The sequence below is a fragment of the Schistocerca americana genome, chromosome 1, assembly GCF_021461395.2.
Source record: "Schistocerca americana isolate TAMUIC-IGC-003095 chromosome 1, iqSchAmer2.1, whole genome shotgun sequence".
NCBI lineage: Eukaryota > Metazoa > Arthropoda > Insecta > Orthoptera > Acrididae > Schistocerca > Schistocerca americana.
In genome coordinates, this window is record NC_060119.1 from 427,337,659 (window position 1) to 427,360,185 (window position 22,527).

General features: G+C 43.9%; 1 protein-coding gene across 1 annotated transcript in view; it reads right to left on the bottom strand.

Annotated features, from left to right (window-relative positions):
• Nucleotides 1–8,107: 8,107 nt before the first annotated feature.
• Nucleotides 8,108–22,527, bottom strand: part of LOC124623336 (phospholipid hydroperoxide glutathione peroxidase-like) — a 41,991-nt gene continuing 27,571 nt past the window's right edge. The window contains exon 4 of the mRNA XM_047149029.1: nucleotides 8,108–10,268. Within this exon, the coding sequence (XP_047004985.1) occupies nucleotides 10,077–10,268 (192 nt within the window). The 3' untranslated portion in view covers nucleotides 8,108–10,076. The remainder of the gene's footprint in view (nucleotides 10,269–22,527) is intronic.

The window sequence follows — 22,527 nt, forward strand, 5'->3', positions numbered from 1 at the left end:
ACAGAAAAATTTAACAGGCCACGGAAACAGACCCAGATCTCAAGATTTTGTTGCAGTACTTTCGAACGTCGTGTCTTCGCTCATTGAGCAGTATCCAGAACTCAGTTATGCGGCGATATTTAGCACGTCGGCATAATCTTTCGATTCAACAGTCGGCATTACCTTCAGTTCAACAGGGTGTGATTCTAGTTCTAAATGACAGTGGACAATCGCGTGTGTTTTTTCCCAAAGTGTTGCAAAAGGATGTTTTGCGATTGCTCCACCAAGGACATTGGGAAATGTGGTTCAAATGGCTCTGAGCACTATGGGACTTAACATCTGAGGTCATCAGTCCCCTAGAACTTAGAACTACTTAAACCCAACTAACCTAAGGACATCACACACATCCATACCCGAGGCAGGATTCGAGTCTGCGACAGTAGTGGTCGCGCGGTTCCAGACTGCAGCGCCTAGAACCGCTCGGCCACCCCGGCAGGCATAGGGGAATAGTCCGCACTAAACAGTCAGCGTGACGCCATTGTACTTGGCAGGGCATGGACGTCCACATTGAGCAGATGACGTCGCAGTGTCGCCCATGGGAGGAAAACCAATCCGCTCCGCCACAGACATTCTCAGCTTTTCCTAAGACTCAATCGTCATCGCAACGATTGCACACGACTTTACAGAGCCATTTTGGAACTTTCTTTGGCTGATAGTAGTAGACTCTTTTAGCACGTTCCTATTTGCGGTGCCTATGGCTTCTACCACATTAAGTAGCACTATTCAAGCGTTGCCCTCCATATTTTGGATACAGAGTTTGCCGGAAGTATTTGTGTCGGACAACAGACCCACAGTTGGCATCACGCGATTTTAAACAGTTTTGTGAACGAAATGGTATTCGCTCCGTTCCACCCCCAGTCCAACGGAGAAGCAGAACGCTTCGTACGCACTTTTAAACAACACAGGGCCAAAATTCGCACCGCCCACACACGGGAACAGCCACTGCAACTCTTTCTCTCCCCCTATCGCTCCCACCCACGAGACGGACATCACCTGCGGAACTTCTGCAGGGCCGCCGCCATTGGACGCTGCTGCACTTGCTATACCCAACGCAGTATCCGGCTCCGCCAGTGGTCCGCAAGAATCGCTTTGCGCCGCGCGTTCTTGTTCTTTTCAGGGTTTATGGCAACAGTGGGTGCTGGGAGAGAAGCGTGATCCAGGAACGCATTGGCTCTTTTATGTACTTGATTGCTGGTTTGCAACGCCGCCACCAGAATTAATTTCGTGTGTGTCATTTGCCTCTGTAATTATTCTGCTGCTTCTCTTCTCCCACATTCACGGCCTCACGGGACCGCGCGGCCTTCGCAGCCGCCCGCTGCACCCCCAGGAGGAGCGGATGGACAATGGGCCCTCGGCCCCGCCGACCCCGCTTGCCGACCCGATGGACGTAGACCAGTCGTCGCCGTCGCCGCCATCGCTCCAGGACACGCCCTCAGGCCTGCACCTGTGCCCAGGAAGATCTTCCTGCTGCATCGCAAGTGAGATGGCGGAGTGCGGTAGGGAGTACACCGTCCTCCACAGTCATGGCTGCCGGCTAATCTCTGCGTCCAGCGTCCTGCCTCGCCCCTCCCGCCCCCTCCCTCCATTGTCGATCGCATTCTTCCTGCACGACAAGGGTGCAGCATTTCCTGGGGGAGGTAACGGGAGAGGAATGTGCTGGCGTAAGCTGTCGCCGGAGTACTGGTCGACAAAGACATAGGGAGAAGATCGATAGTAGGCGCCGGATCAAGCGCGCCTATCACGAGAGAGGCCAGAGATGCACCGACAAGCAACTGGCCGCCAACGCCCTCTAGACAGCATGTATATACGCCGCCGCCGCTGGCCAGAGGGCCTCACTGACTGACTCACTCTTCCAGTTTGGCGTTTGTCATATAAAGGATGGGGCCCCTCCACGCCCACACCAACGTGGTGACCAAACCAAAAGTTCTACTGTCACCTCCGTATAACATGTTAGTTTTTGAATCAGGAGTCACAGGATGCGGGCTGTGATGTTATCCATGTGTCTGGGTAAGATTACTCATTAACATGGTCCATCAGGAGATAGAGAGTGGACGAAAGCGATCGAAGGGTAGCGGTTGTAAGGGCGGAGGAAAAAAAGTGCCGAGGCAAGAGCCAAGAGAAAAAACCTCTGTGACAGTAGGACGGGTAATAAGGGCAGTAGCGGCTTGCTATCTGCGACAGTGCATGCAAGGTGTGGTTATGTTAGTTCGAGGTATCGTACATCGTTACCTTTGTCGTTGTTGGAGCTTGTTGCGGCGCTCGCTGCAGTTACTGCGTCCCTGCAACAGTTCAAGGTCGTTGTAGATTAGTGGGCGATCGGTCATAGATCGGCTCACAGACGGTGTAGTGGGTGTGTGTGGCTGGTTTGCGTGCTGTGTGCAGTGCGGTTTCCCTGCGGTTGCCTGTTTTTCGGCTGGTCGAACATCTGGGTTTCCAGTAATAACTGTTTTGCAGCGGCTCGCCAGTACCGTCGTGTTAGCGTTCTATGGACCATAGATGTTTAGTTCCTAGCCAGTAATGTCTTTGGTCTGTTATGCTTCCATCTATGGTTGTGGTCGTAGTTACCCAGAGAAAGGATAAACGGGTTGCGCGAGTGTCTCGTGTTATTGTACCGTCGTGTGGAGAGTTTTTGGAATACCTGCAAGATAGTATCTAGCCGGTATTCCCGGTGAAGGTCCGCGATGCGTGTGTAGGGAGTGGCCTTTCCCCGGCTTCCTGAACATCAGGACCTTGGCCGTCTTCCAAAAGGCGGGGAAGTGTTGGTGCTTGAGTATGGCATTCGTGATGTGTGTTAGGTAGTCTACAGCTTTGTCCGTGAACTCCTGGAGGACACGATTTTGAATGCCATCGTGACCAGGGGCCTTCCTAGCGGTGGTATGTATGATGGCCCATTTGACTTCTGCTGTACTAGCTTGTCGGATGATGTTGCGCGCTGGTTGGGCCAAGATGCGTGTGACCTCCTGGTCCGTAGCAAGTGTGAACGCTGGGTCTGAGGGATCCAGGTTCGGTGTGAATGACGCTGCGATTGTGAGGGCCATCAGTTCCGCTTTTTCTTCCGCAGAATATGCTGGTCCGTCGTGCCCTTGTAAAGTGGGGGTGTACAGTTTCTCCCTGGTGAAGTGTCGGGCTAGCTGGCACACGCCAGGTCGCGTGGTGTCCAGCCCTTCGAGTTTCTGGTCCCACTGTTGTGTCTTAAATGTTTGTATTTTTTCCCGGATTATACCCTGGAGCCTGTTAATGTGCTGTTTGAAGTGCTAGCGCCAATGTTTGTCATACATTCACAGAGCAAGCTGAGTTCGTAACAGGTTACAACAGTACATAGCGACCGGATTAGTGACTATACCAAGATTACCGATATTGTCTTGAAGAGGACTATTACTCACGCGCTTGTACCACAACACATGAGCTCTATTCCAGTTACGTAAATGTTAGTGTAAATAAATAACCGTATTAACCCACGTGTGCATTTGTGTTTTAGAAAGAGGAAACCGGCCACCCATAACAACATCCCCCCCCTTGCTTCCTTGCTATGCAAGAATCTGCAATCCTAAACTTCATTCTGCACTTCACCATTACCAAATAGGGATCAGAGTCTATAATCTGTTCCTGCGTACACCTTACAGTACAGTATCTCATTTCGCGATCCTTGTCTGACCATAATGTAATCAATCTTTCTTTAGGCTGAAATCACAGTATGCAGTTCAAATCACTGGCCAACTTCCACCATCTAGAGTAAAGCAACTTCGTCCTTCTCAGCTGCGTGGAGTGGGCTATCACTATAAAGCATGGTGGAAGACGGAGTAAGGCCTTTTGTGCGCCTTAAACGTTAGTGCCTTTCACATTTCATATGCCTTGATCTTGCGTGTACTAATATTTATTAACAAGTTCGTTATTTTTATTGTTTTCTTTGGTTTTTAATTAATTTTTTTCCTTATGTAGTTTTAAAGTGGCGCTCAGCTTATGAACCACGAAGACTCATTTTAGAGTGAGAATTTGTTGCGCTCTCTCACTCAGATTTTCCTCTTACAGGATCAACTAGCACATTCTGTGCAACTGAACAAGTCAGCCTCTTCAGTAAAGCCTGCTCCCTGTGGGAAACTTTGTAACTGCATTTGTATCCCGCCACCTGGGGAATCAAGCCTCCCTTTTTTGGGGAGCGAGCTGGTAACCTGGAGATAAAGATGGACTAATATATGACTTTCCGATAACAGTGATTTCTGTTAATGTTATTTTTCGGTGACTGGTATTTTTAGTTGTGGTTTGTCATAGTTTTAAATAACATTTTACGAATTCAAATTCTGTACTCTTCCGCAGTCCACCAACATTAAAATTTTAGTTGTTTTTTATCGCCGTAGCTATTATCACAAATAACAAATGACAGGCACTTGTAAGCTGATCTGCCAACTGGAATACCTGTCAACGCAACGGAAGTTATATGCTCTTTTCTGTAAAGGCGATTACTTGTCAGGATCACCTTCCTGTATAGGTTGTATATCGATAGCGTGGAACACAAGTTACGTAAAACCAAGCACAAAGATGGTTAACAGATGGCATACGGTGTTGAATATTATAATGCTACTCTAGATGTTACTTGTGACTTATAGTGCTCTTGAGACCAGTCGAAATAACAACGAATTCCATCCTAGAATAGACGCCGTAAAATAGAAAGCGCACAGTCTAATTATGGCTAAAATCACACTCAGATACTAATAACTTGTTATTGTGAAAAAGTCTCAGTCTCTTGTGATATGTGACGGTTTCGTGATTTATCGCGCACTCCTACTTGGATAAGCCGCAGCGAGCAGCGCAACCAAGTTCTGCAATTATTGAAACTTATTCATTGTCTACGTTGGATACAAATAAGAGGAGGAGAATGAGTCTTCACATCCGTGTACGAAAACAGTAATTAGAGTCCTGTAAAATGAACAGTTTACGTAGAAAATATGCGATGTCGAATTAAAATGAAGAAACGCCCCAAACTGCGTAACAAGAATGTCCTTAATGAGGCTTTTCTGTGTTTATTTACTTATGACGTCTTAGCGTTAGGTTCCGTTATAATCCATCCGGCCCTCCCCTCGCGCCGTGGTGTACCAGATGGGAAGCCGTACGGAATGGGCCTGTTACATCAATAGACAGTGTGCGATCAACCGGTGACCAGTAGCAATGCGTACCTAAAGCCGTATGGACGGATGCGCTCCACCGCAGGCCATATGGCAGTTAGCGCTGCGCATTCCAGGGAATTCAGTCCGTTTGTGCAATTACTATTGTCTGTCACGGATTACTCAAGCTAGCCGCTCGCCAGCCTGGCCGGTATTTCGCGCTACAGGCGACAGAGAGCCCGAGGCGACACGACTGAATTCGCTCGCATTCCTACCCCTCCCTCCTCCTCCTCACCCCACCCCCCAGTCCCCGCCACACTGCCAGATAGTCTAAAAAGATGACTACAGACAATTTCAGCCTTAAATCTGGTCCAGTGACGATGCCAGCTGTCGACGTCTAGTATGCCGGAGCTGATTCCCTGTCCAATACAATAAATTGATCATTTTCTCCACTTGATGTGTAATGACCAAGGTAGAAAAATAAAAACTATTTTTTTTTTTTTTTTTTTTTTTTTTTACACACAGGGACAATCGTTTTTCCAGAACATGTAAGTAGGCTGTTTAGGTTTTTATGTTGGTAACGTCACGTAGCGCTCTGTATGAAAATCACTGGCTGTGCTGTGTGCAGTCTGTGGCTGGTTCGCATTGTTGGAATAGTCGCTATTGTAGTGTAGGGCAGTTGGCTGTTAACAGCGCGTAGCGTTGCGCAGTTGGAGGTGAGCCGTCAGAAGTGGTGGATGTGGGGAGAGAGATGGCGGAGTTTTGAGAGCGGATGATATGGACGTGTGTCCATCAGATACAGTAAATTTGTAAGACTGGATGCCATGAACTGATATATATATTATGACTTTTGAACACTATTAAGGTAAATACATTGTTTGTTCTCTATCAAAATCTTTCATTTGCTAAGTATGTCTGTCAGTAGTTAGTGCCTTCAGTAGTTAGAATCGTTTATTTAGCTGGCAGTATTGGCCCTCGCTATATTGCAGTAGTTCGAGTAACGAAGATTTTTGTGAGGTAAGTGATTCATGAAAGGTATAGGTTATTGTTAGTCAGGGCCATTCTTTTGTAGGGATTATTGAAAGTCGGATTGCGTTGCGTTGAAAATATTGTCTGTCAGTTTAGTGATGGTCAGAATAAGTAAGGAGAGAAATGTGTGAGTACGTTCAGTTTTGCTCAGCTGTTTGAAAATCAAATAACGTAAGGGGTTTACCAGCACATTAATTCATTCATTTTTCTAGGGGGAGGTTGTTTCAAACATAATTTCAATAGAGTTACCATGTACCATTTGCTTTTATGAATGTACTCCACTTTTTTCTATATCAACAATGTTTGTTTATAATAGTGGCTACTTTAGATGATTTATTACAAGTACTAATGTGACTGATGCGTGAATAGAACCGGAAACTCACCAAGTTTGCAATGTGCACACTAAAAATTTTCTTTAAGTCCGTACTGTACCCTCTCCCCCCGCCACCCACAAGGTGTTGGGTTAGGTGACCTGCGGGGCCAAGGAAACATAGCCACATCATCTTCACCGTTGCATCCAATCCAGCAGTGCGGAAGTTCGCAGTTTAGGTAGCGTCGAACACCGGTGCTCCATCGAGGGGGTGGCCCGTCTTGTTGGAAGATGAAATACTCGGAATGAGCAGTTATTTGTGGAAACAATCACAACATATCAATGTACGAGTTACCCGTCGCAGTATTCTCGCAGGAGTGAAACAACCTATATAGCTTCGTCTGTGACAAAGCAGAGAAAACATTTACCTTCGGCGAATCTCATTCTTGCGAAGCAGTTTTTTGATGATATTCTACTCCACACTCTCACATCGTGGCGATTAATCTTTCCAGATAAATGGAAGGTTGCTTCGTCGTCGAACATCAGCTTGGAGGCGAAAATGCTCATCCTCAAGTGCTTCCTAAATTATCTTGCAAAACTGAAGGCGCTGGCCATAATCTTCCAACTATAATGTCCGCAGCTCGTGGTCTAGTGGCTAGCGCTGCTGCCTCTGGATCACGGGGTCCTGCGTTCCATTCCCGGCCGGCATGGGGATTTTCTCTGCCCGTGGAATGGGTGTTTGTGTTGTCCTCATCATTTCATCATCATCATCGTTCGTGACAGGGAATAGATTGGACTGTGTACAAAAACTGGACTGTGAAAAAATTGGGACTTTGTACGGGGGCCGATAATCGCGCAGTTGAGCGCCCTACAAACCAAACATCATCATCATCATCATCCGACATCCGACTATAATTGTGGCACGAGCTGCAGACGGTGCGGCTTCAAGTGTAAGCTCCCTCGCAATATCCTTTACACAGTTTTCTGCGGTATTCAAAGTTCGTGGCTTCTTCGAACGCCTGACGGAACTTCCCTCACCGTCTCCACTTTTGCATCTAGCACAACTGGTCGAGAGGCACTTTTCTGTTGTTTTTTTTCTGTTTACAGGACAACCACCGTCCCTGTTCATACCAACGTACTATTCACAGTTCTCTAGTTACATGGCGGCTATTTTCCATAATTCCTTCTGAACGCAACCGATAAACACCTCGCGTATTACAACACACAAAAGTCTTCACTTGCTTTGTCGCCATCTTGTCGGGGCACTACACTCGTAACGCCAATTAATGGGCACATTGCAAAGACGGTGACTTTACGTTTCTGTTCATGCATTGATCATATTTCCACATTTATCACTTTGGAAAGGCATCAATCATTTATAGCAGTTCTGTAAAATAAATGATCATTGTTTGGATTACATTGTGAGTGTATTTGCAGTCACCGTAGATATCGCTGACGATGTTACAGCATTACAGGCGGCTGAAGTCCAGCGGCGCCACTGCCCAGAATACTTTCAAAATAGAAAACTTCTGGACTTGTTGACGTAAATCTAATTAATACATGAGGGCTGTTCGGGAAGTAAAGTCCGATTGGTGTGAAATGGAAAACACAGTGAAAATCAGATATGTTTTATTTGTGACAATTAGCTACACCGTGCGGCTAGTTCTCTACATAGTCGCCGCACCGACTTGACATTTGTCGTTGGGTTGTACCAACTTTCCAATACCCTGGTCATAGTGCCAAAATGTTGTCTTCATAGCCAGTGGTTCATGAGAGCAGAGATGAAATTGTGGGGAAGCCAATTACGGACTGTATTGTGGCTGATCAAACACTTCCCATTGAAAACGCTGCAGCATCATCTTCATTACCCCTGTAGAGTGCAGCTGACAATTGCCATGAATAAGGAAACTCATGACAGTTATGTGGGTTGCACTACATCAGGTGACATCTCTCACTGCGCTCTGAAATGAGTGACGCGACGCGATCGACGGCCGAACTGTGCAAAGCTTCATCGAATTTTCACTGCAATTTCCATTTCGCGCCGATTGGACCTACCATCCGAGTAGCCCTCGTAGCAATCAAGTTCTTTGATAGAAGATTTTATTCTGAAATATTTTTCACAGTCTTTAACTTAGATACATGGCAAGTAATATTGAAGTAGTCATGTTACATAATTAATGTTATAAGTCTTCACATTTAAAAGTAACAGTTGTATGTAGGAAATACTTTAAGCAAGCTTTGTCACGATAAAAAGTCATATACTCAAGCCACACGTATGTTTCTGTAGACGAATTCATTAAAGTATTTCTACGTCTCAGAATCTCGTATAGTGATTTTCTTTCTTAATAAATTTCTTTTGTTCTCGGTTGAAGGCTTGGAGAATTTGGTTAAAATAGATTTCACACGAAGATACATTAGCAATGCAGCATTTTCGGAAACTAACATACTCATTCAGTCTTTCTTTGCCAGAGACTATTTCAGTCTCGTAACACTACAGTTCTCCTGCACATATTATGTCCATTGCTCAAAATGTCCTGTATCGTCTATAGATAAACTGATCACGTATATAGGTAAATAGCCATACATTAATGTGTGCCACGAAGAATATTAACACAAGCGAATATCTTTCGATTCATTAACTCTCTCAACTATGCTAGTATCATGTGGTTACCAGTAGCGTTTACTCATCGCAGATATGAAGTGGTTTGTTACATCGGAGCTAACTTGTAACAGGCATTGCGACAAAGGAATTCTCATGCAGCTACCGGCATAGCTAGTCGTATGCAACAGAGAATTGCTTACAAGACGGACAACGAAGAAATTTTCGAGGCCTTATCACGTCATTAGAAGTTTCACGTCACGCTTAAGGTGCCAAATCCCGCATCAGCCAATGGGTGCAAAGGATCTACCCTGAATTAAAAAAAAAAAATGAAAATAGACTCAGTATTGATTACGGGGATTATTAGTGGACAGCAGTATGATATCAGACACTTGAGCAGAGTTACAGCAGGAAGCATATCCTAGCCTATGGACTTACGCAAATTACGGAGCGTGCACAGACATCTGGCTTTGCGTTTATGTGCTATGAATAGCGAATCCTGTATTTTTTCTGATGGTACCCGGAAAAAACTGTATCTCAAAGATTTTGGCTCCATTGAGTAGAACAGATGGTAAAAACTGAAAGCCTCCCCCGTTCTCTATGATTTTCTACTAAATGTTAAGCATTATACATACATACATGACTAATACCCGCTAAACTGATCCCATAATTCCGAGAAAGAGCTCTTCCTTCTACCTTCGGACTTTCTACCAATACCCCTGTCATGATAAGAAGGAATCTCTCCCTCTCACCTTCGCCTAACATACGACTGCGAGGTACAAACTCCTTCCCTTCCACTACACGAAGGGCCAAGAGAGGTAAAACATTGCTTATTCGGGTGAGTACAGGCATAACGCCTCTGGGGTACGAACCAGTACGAAACTGAATACGATGAAGTTAGTAAATGAAATGCAACACGTTTACTTAAATACTATAACAATACTGGTTCTGAATAATGAAAAAGAAGTTTCTTTTCAGCAGTGCAGGCGGGATTCCCGCCTTAGAAGTATTTTTTCAGTGTGGATTCCATCTTCTTGGGCTCGGTGGTAGGAGCGAATCTTTCCACGGGTATCCCGTTCCGATCCACGACGAACTTGGTGTAATTCCACTTTATAGCGTTGCCCAGTGTTCCAGGTTGTTTCTTCTTCAGGAACTTCCACAGGGGGTGCGCATCATCGCCATTGACGTCAACCTTTATAACAGAAAACACAAGTTAGCACCAGTATTATTCCCCAGCAGACACTACCTTCCACTAATCCCTCTCCAAGTTATTGCTCTAAACTCATTCCTTCCCATCATTTTCCAGCTGACGTAGCCGCAGAGCTAAATACGAGTGTTTGTAATATGAACTCGAAAACTGTTTGATGAGGTTTATTAGACGGATCAGCACAATAATACAGCTATAAAAGCAGCGAATGCAAATTTTACGACTGTTAAACACTCTTGCAAATAAAGCAGTTTTCAGTTGTTCGATAATGTACAAGAGCTAGTTTCCAAGTTGTACAGCTCACCAAATAATTGTGAAAGTAACGTCTGCGTAATGCAAACATCGTTTAAAACCACTGACGAAGCCTAAACAAAATGTGGTAAAACATACTTAGTTTTATCATACTTAGTTTTAGCAACGAACTGAATAATTACAGTCGTTGCTCATAACGAATGTTCTCTTTAGGCTGACCAGAAAAGTATACTGACATCTCTTTAATACCTGATTCAGATAAGTTGACTAGTAATGTAATTTAACTAACAGGCAAAGTGAATGTCTTTCATCGACTGTTAAGGACATAAGAATTCTTCTCGAGGAAATGTAAACAGTGATTTATTTTATGCAGAAATGCAGAAACGTTTTAATTTCTAATTTTTTAATTTTCAACGTGACGATGCATATTTACACAAATAATAAAAATCACTCATGAGAAAGCTGGAAGCAAAACATACGGAAACGTAACTTCCGAAGGAAAAATTAAATTATTGCTTAACCTCTCGCCGACGAATAGCTTATTAGAGGCAGAGCACAAGTTCGTACAGGCGATGGTTATCGACAACGTCCTTTACAAGGGAATGTTGTAGACATTCATCTTCATCGCTTTAAGAACACCACGCAAAATTTAAATCTCAGTAGCTATATAGGGATTTGAACTCCGCAGCTTTCTATTACTAGTTCAGTGTGTTGCTGAGTTCATCATCTCTCAAAGGCCATGCCGAGGGGATACGCCGGTTCTGTCAGAGAGTAAACGCTATTGCATTATTTGTGTTAGTTTCGGTTCTCCCTGGAGGGTTTTTTCAAAAATTAAACTCCGCCAGAATAGGCCATGAAGGCCCAAAGGTACCGACTGGCCGCCGTGTCATCCTCATATCACAGGCGTCACCGGATGCGGATATGGAGGGGCGTGTGGTCAGCACACCGTCCTCCCGGCCGTGTGTCAGTTTACGAGACCGCAGCCGCTACTTCTCAGTCAAACAGCTCCATAGTTTGCCTCACAAGGGGTTGCGGCCAGTTGGGTTTTTTTACGGGAGTAAAATATCTCATTTGAGCGACAAAATTTTTTTGAAGAAAATTTTGTTATATTTTTCTACTTGCATCTTCTTTTTTAGTAGCAAATCTCGCGGCTGGCAAAATAGGCTGGGCTCCATGGATTGTGAGATGGCTGTTCCAGTACGTCTGGATTCTAAAATTACACAACTGATCACGAAGGGCACTGCAGGCGACGGCCAAGCATCGGCGGAACAAAATCTGATCAGCTACTCCTTATCTGATAAGGTACAATAAGTACCCTCCGCCACACACCGTAAGGTGGCTCGCGGAGTATAGATGTAGATAGATGTAGATAACTCGATTTATTTTGTTTATTTAATGATTTGGCATACCAGTAAATAACAGATCTTCATACTTGCAGTAAGAATGGTGTAGTCAATGTGAATTGCTTTAGAGATATTCTTTTGAAAGGTTGTTGGATTATTATATACTTTCATCTGAGAAAATAATACCATATCCACGTGGAATCATAAATCCGTTTAATTAAAGTTGCTGCAAAAGAACCAGAAACATAAATATTGTAGACGATATCATTAATTCTTCAAGTAACTAATGCAATCTTTTTAAACCAAAATTCAAGTGGATTCTTATGACAAAATCAATTGAGTTTAAGTTTTGCGTTTGACAAAAAAAAAAGCGGGAGCAGTGTTCAAGTTAGCATTCAAAACTTGATCTCAATATGCAGTCGTGCATCTCGAAATGCAACTACTCACAAGCCGTTCAAATGGTTCTGGGCACTATGGGACTCAACTGCTGAGGTCATTAGTCCCCTAGAACTTAGAACTAGTTAAACCTAACTAACCTAAGTACGTCACAAACATCCATGCCCGAGGCAGGATTCGAACCTGCGACCGTAGCGGTCTTGCGGTTCCAGACTGCAGCGCCTTTAACCGCACGGCCACTTCGGCCAGCTTACAAGTCGTGATTCAGCACAAGTGGTCTTGGAAACTGAGAGTAAATAGCTGCTGCCAGAGATGTATTATGGAAGTATTTCAAGTTTGCACGTTAACTGCCGCTACTTCCTTGAAGTACTAATTTAACTAATTATGCCATTAACCTTAGGATGCCTTGCAACATTGAAACGAATAAAAGCAAAGATGTCCAGGCTCAAGAGGCAAGGGGAAAGGCATCCATCTCTTAAATACATAGCCAACTTCGTACATACAGTTCAATGCCGTATTATAATGTGAAAAATAACATCAGCTTGCGTACATTAACACAGTTCTGTAAACGCTAAAAGTCTTCCAAAGAGGTAAGTTATTTTCGAACCTCTTGTACAGTATCACTCACTGACCTATCAGTATTCTGCAGTAATAATGGTCATCTGATACGCCTTTCTTTCACGTGCCGATGCTTGGAGGAGGCATTCTGCAAGATTTTTTTATTCTCTGTAGCCATTTGTGATCAGCAGCCGCATGCCGCATCCCGTACTAAATCCTGGATTGGTAGCCTGCATTAAATGGGAACATGACAGTGGACTAGGTAGCCAGTAGACGTTTTCTTTCTTCTCCGTGAGAGACCAGGAAGATATCGTTCGGCTTTCCTTACTTGACTGGTCCACATCTTAAACCCGATCCACACGAGCAGAAGTACGTGTGCATTTCGTGCCTGCTTGTAAATCGGCAACCGACCACGACGCGAGTGTTTCTATGGCGTCCACTGTCTTAAGACTGTGTTGAGTCTGGAGTTCTAAACTTCCGATCATGCTGCACCCTAGGCATATGCAGAAACAGGGGACCGTGGCAGTGCCAGCTGACATCAGAAGTGAACCAGTTCTGGCCCGGCCAACTCCTACTACTGAAATGGATTTTGTGCATTCGTGTCTCCGTAATCTTTATTGTATTCTGTCCTTTGTTTTCGTGAAACATTGAAAAGATGCACAATGTCCTGGTATTTTTTCCTACTGGTGTTCGCCTACAAGGGAGACGTAATACCTGGAAGCAAGAAGGTATTTACGTTTTACAAAGAAAAGATATACACTATGCATAAATAAAAATGTAAACAGATAACCGTGTTTTAATGAAAATTATTTAACAATGAAAAAATCGGAACTATTTGACGAGAAAAATAATTTTCGATGCTACTTGGCATTTAGGAAGAAAACAGTACACAAAGGATAAAGCAAAAATGCGCCGTTTATTGCGTTCCAGAAGTTGTTCGATGAGTTTGCAAGTATATGTTTTCTCTACCAGATAAATATATATGTCTTGAAATACTTGGATAACACCTGTCCTGTTCTTTCAGTTTCCATGAGTGTAAATAGTTTACCACAGGACCTTCGACAAGAATTTCCAGTATGAATTCTGCTTTGATCATTAACAAACTCTATTATGATTACTTGTTACTAAGTTTTGTTCCTTACATTTCGATCTTTTCATAAAAACGTATGACTCCTCATTACCTTACATTCACCACTTAACATGCCACAGCTCTCAGAACACACTTAGTTATGGCGTTCACGTATAAACGAAAATAATCACTCAAATCAGATTATTTTCAGTACAAGAATGAAAGGACAACTGCTCTGCAGTAGACTCACTTCTCTTGAGTAGTTAATTGAGACAGGAAAGTCGATCGTATAAAAGGGTTTTAACGACAGTACCGAATTTTTCCACAGTTCTTAATATCGTGCCTTTTGACTGATACGGTGGACTGCCTGGTATTCGAGAACCTGCTCTTAGTGCATCACGTTTTTTTGGTGGATGTAGGACAGGGGCGGCCGAGTGTGACGATCGCGTGCAGGCAGTGGCTCGGCCTCCCTCAGCTCTGCACGGACCTTCTCGGAAGTACCCTTTACAGCGCCACACTTCATTTAATATTGCGGAGTGGCGTTTTTCGGCCGGCACAACTCTCTTCTGCTCGGCAGCATCGTAGTGCCAGGGCTGTTTAGCCTTTGCTATTAGTCAGTGGTATGAAGGACGTTCAAATGTCAAGTGGCTGTCTGTACAAGCCTTTAAAACTGAGTGGGAATTACAGAAGAGAGGAATAAGAATTCTCAATATCTATCACGCAGTTACGTATTCGATGGGTACTGCAAATTTGCTATAAAGGCAGAAGAATTTAAACGCTTATTTGACAATGAAAAAACAAAATATTGCAACGATCAACAGACAGGATTCTTTGTTTTTACTTCAAGCAGCAGTTTGCTATGAATTTGCAGGCATGGAGCCCGTGAAGAAATTGGCGGTAAGAACAGCACTGTCAGTTGCAAGTGTTGAAGACTTTATATATTAGTGAAAAGTTCACTGATTAGGTCAAGGAGCACGCTGCAACTATTTTTCGATCTAAAACCTCCTATTGTTGAATTTATTAAGCAAAGAAGAGTCCAGGGACGAACATTAGAACATCCGGAATGGATTTCAGATCTCTCATTTTAAGTAGACTTGAGTGTATACTGCACAAAGTATGATATGGTGAGGTAACAAACAACTTATTTCTTAATTGATAGGGATGCATTTAAGAAAAACGACTCTACTATAGAAGGGACAAATTCTGACAAACACCGACCAGTTGCGTAAGCTCACTGGCATCAAAGAAAACGTGAGGTCTGAAGAATTTATTCTGCCTTCAACGAATTAAAAGAATAGTTTTCTAACGCCTTGAGTACACTGCCAGTCTTATACCATCGTGTTCTTTGCGCGAGTGTTTGCCGTTTCAGTTAAAAGCGCCCCAGTTCAGGTGTAACTGACTGATCTGCACTGTAATTCCAGTTTTAAAGACAAATCATATTATTTTAAACTGTTCAAGACGTCTTCACTGCTTTCGTCATGTAGATTTCCCATGTCTCCGTAATGAGGCTGCAAAAGTGCTACAATATTTCGACCAACACATGTAAGTGAAATACTTTTTCCCACTATGAAATTAAGTAAGACGATTACGTGACAATCTGAGCCCGAAAATCTGCGACACTGCCTGCGCCTGTCTGTATGGCGACAGTTTGTACCAGATTAAAATTATATTGCGTCTTCAGTGCGCCAAAAATATTGAAATAATACTGGAAACTACTTTTGTTTGTGATCTGTGTCCTTGAGAAATGTGAACTATAAAACAAAATCATATGGAGTGCGGCTGCATTGCCCTTCAGATACGACGCTTTCGCAGCTTCCCCCTCTTCCGCCTCCTCGCGTTCAAACAGCGTGCCGTATCGGTGGGTGGAATGTGCAGCCATGCTAGAGGCTACTGATATTTCCCAACATAGAAATGTGAATTTATTAAGTGCACTGTAATCACCGAGTTCAAAAACTCTACACATACACATAGACGACGAAGAAGAATGCAATAAGCAACAACAACAAAACCTGACCACTGAAGATGCTTTTAAATAACACGAAACGTGTCTGGTCTTCATAAGACTTTTATCACAGTTGCGAAAGACAGAAATTAACCTATACAACTTGTAACAATTTACAGTCTAATGGCGGAAATTTCTTTCAAAACGGTTCCCTACGTAGCGGGAATGCTGCGAGTCTCCAGTTATATTTGCGAACTCTTGTGGTACTTTTCCTTTCTGAGCGAGTCCCCTACAACACATTCAGGTGACGAGTGCGCTGCCGCGGAGACTCACGAGTGGAATCTATGCGCCCACGAGATGGGGAGTTCGCGTACTACGCCACAGGACTCGCTGGCGGTGCCAACGAGATATACGACACTGTAACGAACTTGTGACGTCACACTAGTAGGTTCCGGGCCCACCAGAAAGACAGGACATGGAACGTACGTCAAAGCACGCGACACTGCAGGTTTTACGAGCGCCTGCAGCAGTCTCCAGCAGATATTTCAGACGAATTTAAAATTCTTGATTGCGCATTTAAATGCATGCACACACGTTTTCCATAGCACACGACAAAATAAAGACCTCTTGTCGGTACCTCTTCAGTTAAGTATGTCTTTCTTGTGGGTCCTCCACAGAGCTGAATGTTCCCGAAGTGTGGCAGACAAGCCTACTATTGTGACGTCACAAGTTCGTTTCAGGGCCCGTACATCTCGTCGACGTCAAGTAGGCTTGTCCGCCACACTTCGCAAACTTTCGGCTCCTTACAGAGCACATGGGAAATCAACATTTAGTTGAAAATCTCCCAATTTTGTCGTGTGCTGTCGAGAACTTGCATCCATTTAAAAGCGCAGTTAGGAATTATTAAACCCCTCTGAAACAGGAGGCAGGTGCTGGTACTTGTAAGACCTGCAGTATCACGTGCTGGGACGCATGCTTCACAGCCTTTCTCTTAGGCCTCGACTCGAGGGCAAGTTTAAAGTGAATATGCGGAGCTATTAGTCTGCGCTCCGATGACGTCACCGCCTAACCTCGAGCTCCTATGTAGGCTGAGTTGTCCGCCATGTTTTCCCCAGCTCTGAGCAGTGAGCAATGTTTACCTAGTGGGTGGTTAACCTATTCACCCAACTTTTTAAAATATTTCTTACAAAATATTTGATATTTCATGCATGAGGAGTACCGAACAGTTGTGAACTGCACTAAAATGGCTTTTGCGTGTTTAAATTTTCAAGTGACCCCGAACGAAGAAAAAAATGGGACATAAATTGCCGCTGAGACAACTGGCAACCAGGACCTGGTGCTCGATTGTGTACTGAAAGTACACTGAAGTGACGAAAGGCATGGGGTACTTCGGAGTATCGTGTCGGACCTTCTTTTGCTGAGCATAGTGCAGCACCTCGAAATGGTGCGCTTTGGGCCACGGCCTAATGTTGTAATGCATATGTGCATTCCCTTCACGTGTTTAAGCCAAGTATTAGGCATATTTGTGCGATCGGGAATGCTCAGTAGCAGTCAGGCTACATGTACATTTAACAATTAAGCGCCAGCAAGGAGCATTAGAGATGAAATCATAGGAGGCAATGTTGTGCAACCTTACTGGGGACAAGATCCGACTATTCGGAAGTAGGATCTTACAATCTGAGACAGTGTTCCGAGACAAACTACCGTCACAATGTCCGCAAACGTGACGTCAGATCCGCCTAGCAACAGCGATCTGAACGCCCATTGGCTGAAAGTTTGGATATGAGAAGTGTCCTTATTGGCTGAGAGAGAAAGGTGGGGTGGTCTCTCTAGTCCTTCGGGAAGACAGGGCGAGTTAGTCGCGAGGGTCCAATCAAAACGCACGGTCGAGTAACCGAGGCGGCTCGAAAAGAACGGTCGCGAGTGCGTATTTCAGATGTTAAACAAGATATAAAGTGAAGTTGTTAGTTATCAGAACGCCACGGGTCGTGGGCAGTGTCTATCAATATGTAAAGTCAGAAAACGGTGTTAATGTGCGTAAAGGGTCGAATATAACGGCGTAGTCCGGAGCCGCCATATTGCAAATGCTGATTCTTGGACGTGTGTGACAAAGCAATTTCTGTATTAAAACAGGTATAGTACAAACGTTGTTGACAATTAAAACTGGCATCCCTAAACACTCCAATTCAGCAGGATCACCACCTACATGGAACTTCTGTGCTACAAGGGACTTAACGAAAGCAGCAAGACACCAGGTCAGTGACACCGCCCAGAGAAGTACTTCCTTCTCGCTACTATGCCATTCAGGGCGTTCTAATGTCAATAAAACAAAATTCACCAATAACGAAACTACTGTGTCTCGAGTCTAATTTTGAACCGTACTGCCATACTTCACTTAGAAGTTTACGAAAAGCTGGTATTCAGACAAGCCCGAAAATGACCTATTCGCAGCTAAAACCACATGGGTGAGGAAGATGCGTTGAAAATGTTATTTGAAAATGGAACTGGACATTACATAGTTAAAATGCTTTTCATTCAATAATACAACTCTCAGTCTTCCTAAACGCTTTCAGCACCGTGAACTAAAAAAAAAAAAAAACTGATACTACGTCTGTTATTGACGACGCCGCATTCTCTTTCTTAACTCATGTCGATATGAGAGTAGTACTCGGATGTCTCAGCTGGTGAGAAAGTTGCCCGAGGAAAGCAAAAACACGGGTGTCAGAATTTTCACAAATCTGTTACTACTACCTCACATCGATATCAGCTGTAGCGTGCGTCTTGCTAGTCGCTCGGACACATAAACTGGTCAAAGTTAATGCCAATAAAACAATTACACATTTTAGAATATAAAATGTGTCTTTTCACTTTAGGTGGATCGAGAAGCCTCTGCTGCCCCAAACTTAGGGCGATAGCTTAGATCCCACCTTTTACAATATAATATTCCACGAGTCCCAAAAACTTATCCAAACCCATGATGTGAGACGTGTCTGTAAAGGCCGCTGCTGACATTCAGTAAGTAGCTTTCGCCCTGCCGGAGAAGCGTCTGACTTCAGCACATCACCGTCCACTCTCCTCCCTCCCTTCACCTATATGGCAGACAGAACACGAATCTCAATGAAACGCCACACCCTGCTACTATTTAAATTATTTGTGGTCCTCTACGAAGTATTCTGTGTTAAATGTATGCTATTGTATTAAGAGGTATGCGCATAAAGCATAATTATTACATCCAATGGCTAAAGTTTTGGTCCACTTACACTGGCTCAAGAGCTAATGATCATGTCCTTTTGAATGTCAGAGAAATAGCTCCTTTTCCGTATTACGACAATGACTGCACTGTTTATCGCGTCTTCCCTCTTGGCCCCTCCCTACACCCCATCCCACCCACCCACCACCACCGCCCAATCACGACACGCTTTATACACGGTGGTCCATTGATTTTCACCGGGCCAATTATCTCACGAAATAAGCGTCAAACGAAAAAACTACAAAGAACGAAACTTATCTAGCTTGAAGGTGGAAACCAGATGGCGCTGTGGTTGGCCCGCTACATGGCGCTGTCATAGGTCAAACGGATATCAACTGCGTTTTTATAAATAGGAACCACCATTTTTTATTACATATTCGTGTAGTACGAAAAGGAATATGAATGTTTTAGTTCGACCACTTTTTTCGCTTTGTGATAGATGGCGCTGTAACAGTCACAAACGTATAAGTACGGGGTATCACGTAAAATTCCGCCAGAGCGGACGGTATTTGCTTCGTGATGCATTACTAGTGTTAAAATGTACCGTTTAACAATTGCGGAAAAGGTCGATATCGTGTTGATGTATGGCTATTGTGATCAAAATGCCCAACGGACATGTGCTATGTATGCTGCTCGGTTTCCTGGACGACATCATCCAAGTGTCCGGACCGTTCGCCGGATAGTTAAGTTATTTAAGGAACAGGAAGTGTTCAGCCACATGTGAAACGTTACCCACAACCTGCAACAAATGATGCTGCCCAAGTAGGTGTTTTAGCTGCTGTCGCAGCTAATCCGCACACCAATAGCAGACAAATTGCGCGAGAATCGGGAATCTCAAAAACGTCGGTGTTGAGAATGCTACATCAACGTCGATTGCACCCGTACCATATTTCTATGCACCAGGCATTGCATGGCGACGACTTTGAACGTCGTGTACAGTTCTGCCACTGGGCACGAGAGAAATTACGGGACGATGACAGAGTTTTTGCACGCGTTCTATTTAGCGACGAAGTTTCATTCACCAACAGAGGTAACGTAAACCGGCATAATATGCAGTATTGGGCAACGGAAAATCCACGATGGCTGCGACAAGTGGAACATCAGCGACCTTGGCGAGTTAATGTATGGTGCGGCATTATGGAAGGAAGGATAATTGGCCCCGATTTTATCGATGGCAATCTAAATGGTGCAATGTATGCTGATTTCCTACGTAATGTTCTACCGATGTTACTACAAGATGTTTCACTACATGACACAATGGCGATATACTTCCAACATGATGAATGTCCGGCACATAGCTCACGTGCGGTTGTAGTGGTATTGAATAAAATTTTCATGACAGGTGGATTGGTCGTCGAAGCACCATACCACGGCCTGCACGTTCACCGGAGCTAACGTCCCCGTATTTCTTTCTGTGGAGAAAGTTGAAGGATATTTGCTATCGTGATCCACCGAAAACGCCTGACAACATGCGTCAGCGCATTGTTAATGCATGTGCGAACATTATGGAAGGTGAACTACTCGCTGTTGAGAGGAATGTCGGTACACGTATTGCCAAATGCATTGAGGTTGACGGACACCATTTTGGGCATTTATTGCATTAATGTGGTATTTACGGGTAATCACGCTGTAACAGCATGCGCTCTCAGAAATGATAAGGTCACAAAGGTACATGTATCACATTGGAACAACCGAAACAAAATGTTCAAACGTACCTACGTTCTGTATTTTAATTTAAAAAACCCACCTGTTACCAACCGTTCGTCTAAAATTGTAAGCCATATTTTTGTGACTATTACAGCGCCATCTATCACAAAGCGATAGTTGATATCCGTTTGACCTATGGCAGCGCCATCTAGCGGTCCAACCATAGCGCCATCTGGTTTCCCCCTTCAAGCTAGACAAGTTCCGTTCTTTGTAGTTTTTTCGTTTGATTCTTATTTCGTGAGATATTTGGCCCGATCACTATCAGTGGACCACCCTGTATACTAACCTCATTACCAGTGCTGCGGCCTGCCATCTGTGTGTGGTTACTGCACGTTGACGTCAAACATAGGCAGTGGCCACATCAATGTGATTCTATCTTGCGTGTTCTTGTGTAAAATTTTGCGTGAATACTCACTTTTCAGAATTATCTGAAACATTTGTCTTGATATTTTGAGTGTTAATATTAGCCGTCAGCATTCAGTTATCGTCTTTTCTGTATCGTTGTGTTTTGATAATACGTGTATCCTGAGACTGTTTTTTAGTGTCTTAACATAATGTGCATTAAAGATTACAGCCCTACGTCTCGATATCAGTTATAAGGTTAAAGATTAACTGTCTTGCAGCCAAATTTAATAAATATATTTCGAGATCTAAATGTTGGGATCAACCAGCGTCAGTCCGCTGTTCAATGATGTGTAATGTTCAGTTTTGATAAAGTTGAATTTTCCAATAAAACCACCAGCACCATCCACTCCCCCAGTCCCACGCTACCTGCCGTTTCAACGCTAACGCTAAGCATGGTGGCGACCTGGGGAGAGGTCTTATTCTTCAAGAGTTTTGGAGAGGCAGCGGTGTTACTCTTTGGTTGTGACTGAGGAAACTCTGACGGCTCAACAGTATGTCGGGGCATCCTGCCTCTCATATGGCAGTATAGAGGTGCCATTTTTCAATGGCGAAATGCTCGTTCACATATGACACTGACCTCTACGACCTGTCTGCTTGAAGTTGAGTTACTCCCGTGACCAGCAAAATCCCCGAACCAGTCGCTGACAGAACATGCGTGGGATCAGTGTACCAGTGTACCAGTACCAGTATCCAGGATGTCAAGAACCAGTTAAAACAGTCGCGGGCCAACTTATCTGAGGACAGGATATAACGGCCTTATGTCTACCTTCCCAACCGCATCAGTGAATGCATCGGGGTCAAAAGGTCTACAACATCATTGTGATAAGTGGCTTCATAATAGCAAGCTCTTTGCTGATAACTTCGGCGTTGAGCGTCCGTAAGCACCAATAACCAACCAGCAAGCTCTTCATAAATTTGACTTAATTCCCCTAAAGCAACACGACCTAACTTTTTTTTTGTCAGGCAGTATATATACATCAAGTGATTTTGTCGATACCACGTTCTGTTAATTGGCGCAATTTTTCGTTATCTGTGTTGGTAATGCGTTATGACTTTCTGCGTTGGTATCAGAATTTTCAGCTGAGTGTGTTCTTCGCATCAACCACTGTATCGTATTTCTGTGGTTGTTGCGATGATTTTGTGGTTATTATTTTAAATTTCAGTTTTTCCCCGCTCAGAACCACAATTTCCTGTGTCATGGTCATCATCTTGAAATCATGTATTTGTTGCATTTCGGGGTTTGTTTAAACGTCATTTGTTAAAGTTGATGGCCGTTCTCAATGGTTCTGGTTTAGACGACTACTGTCGTTGCATAGCTGCAG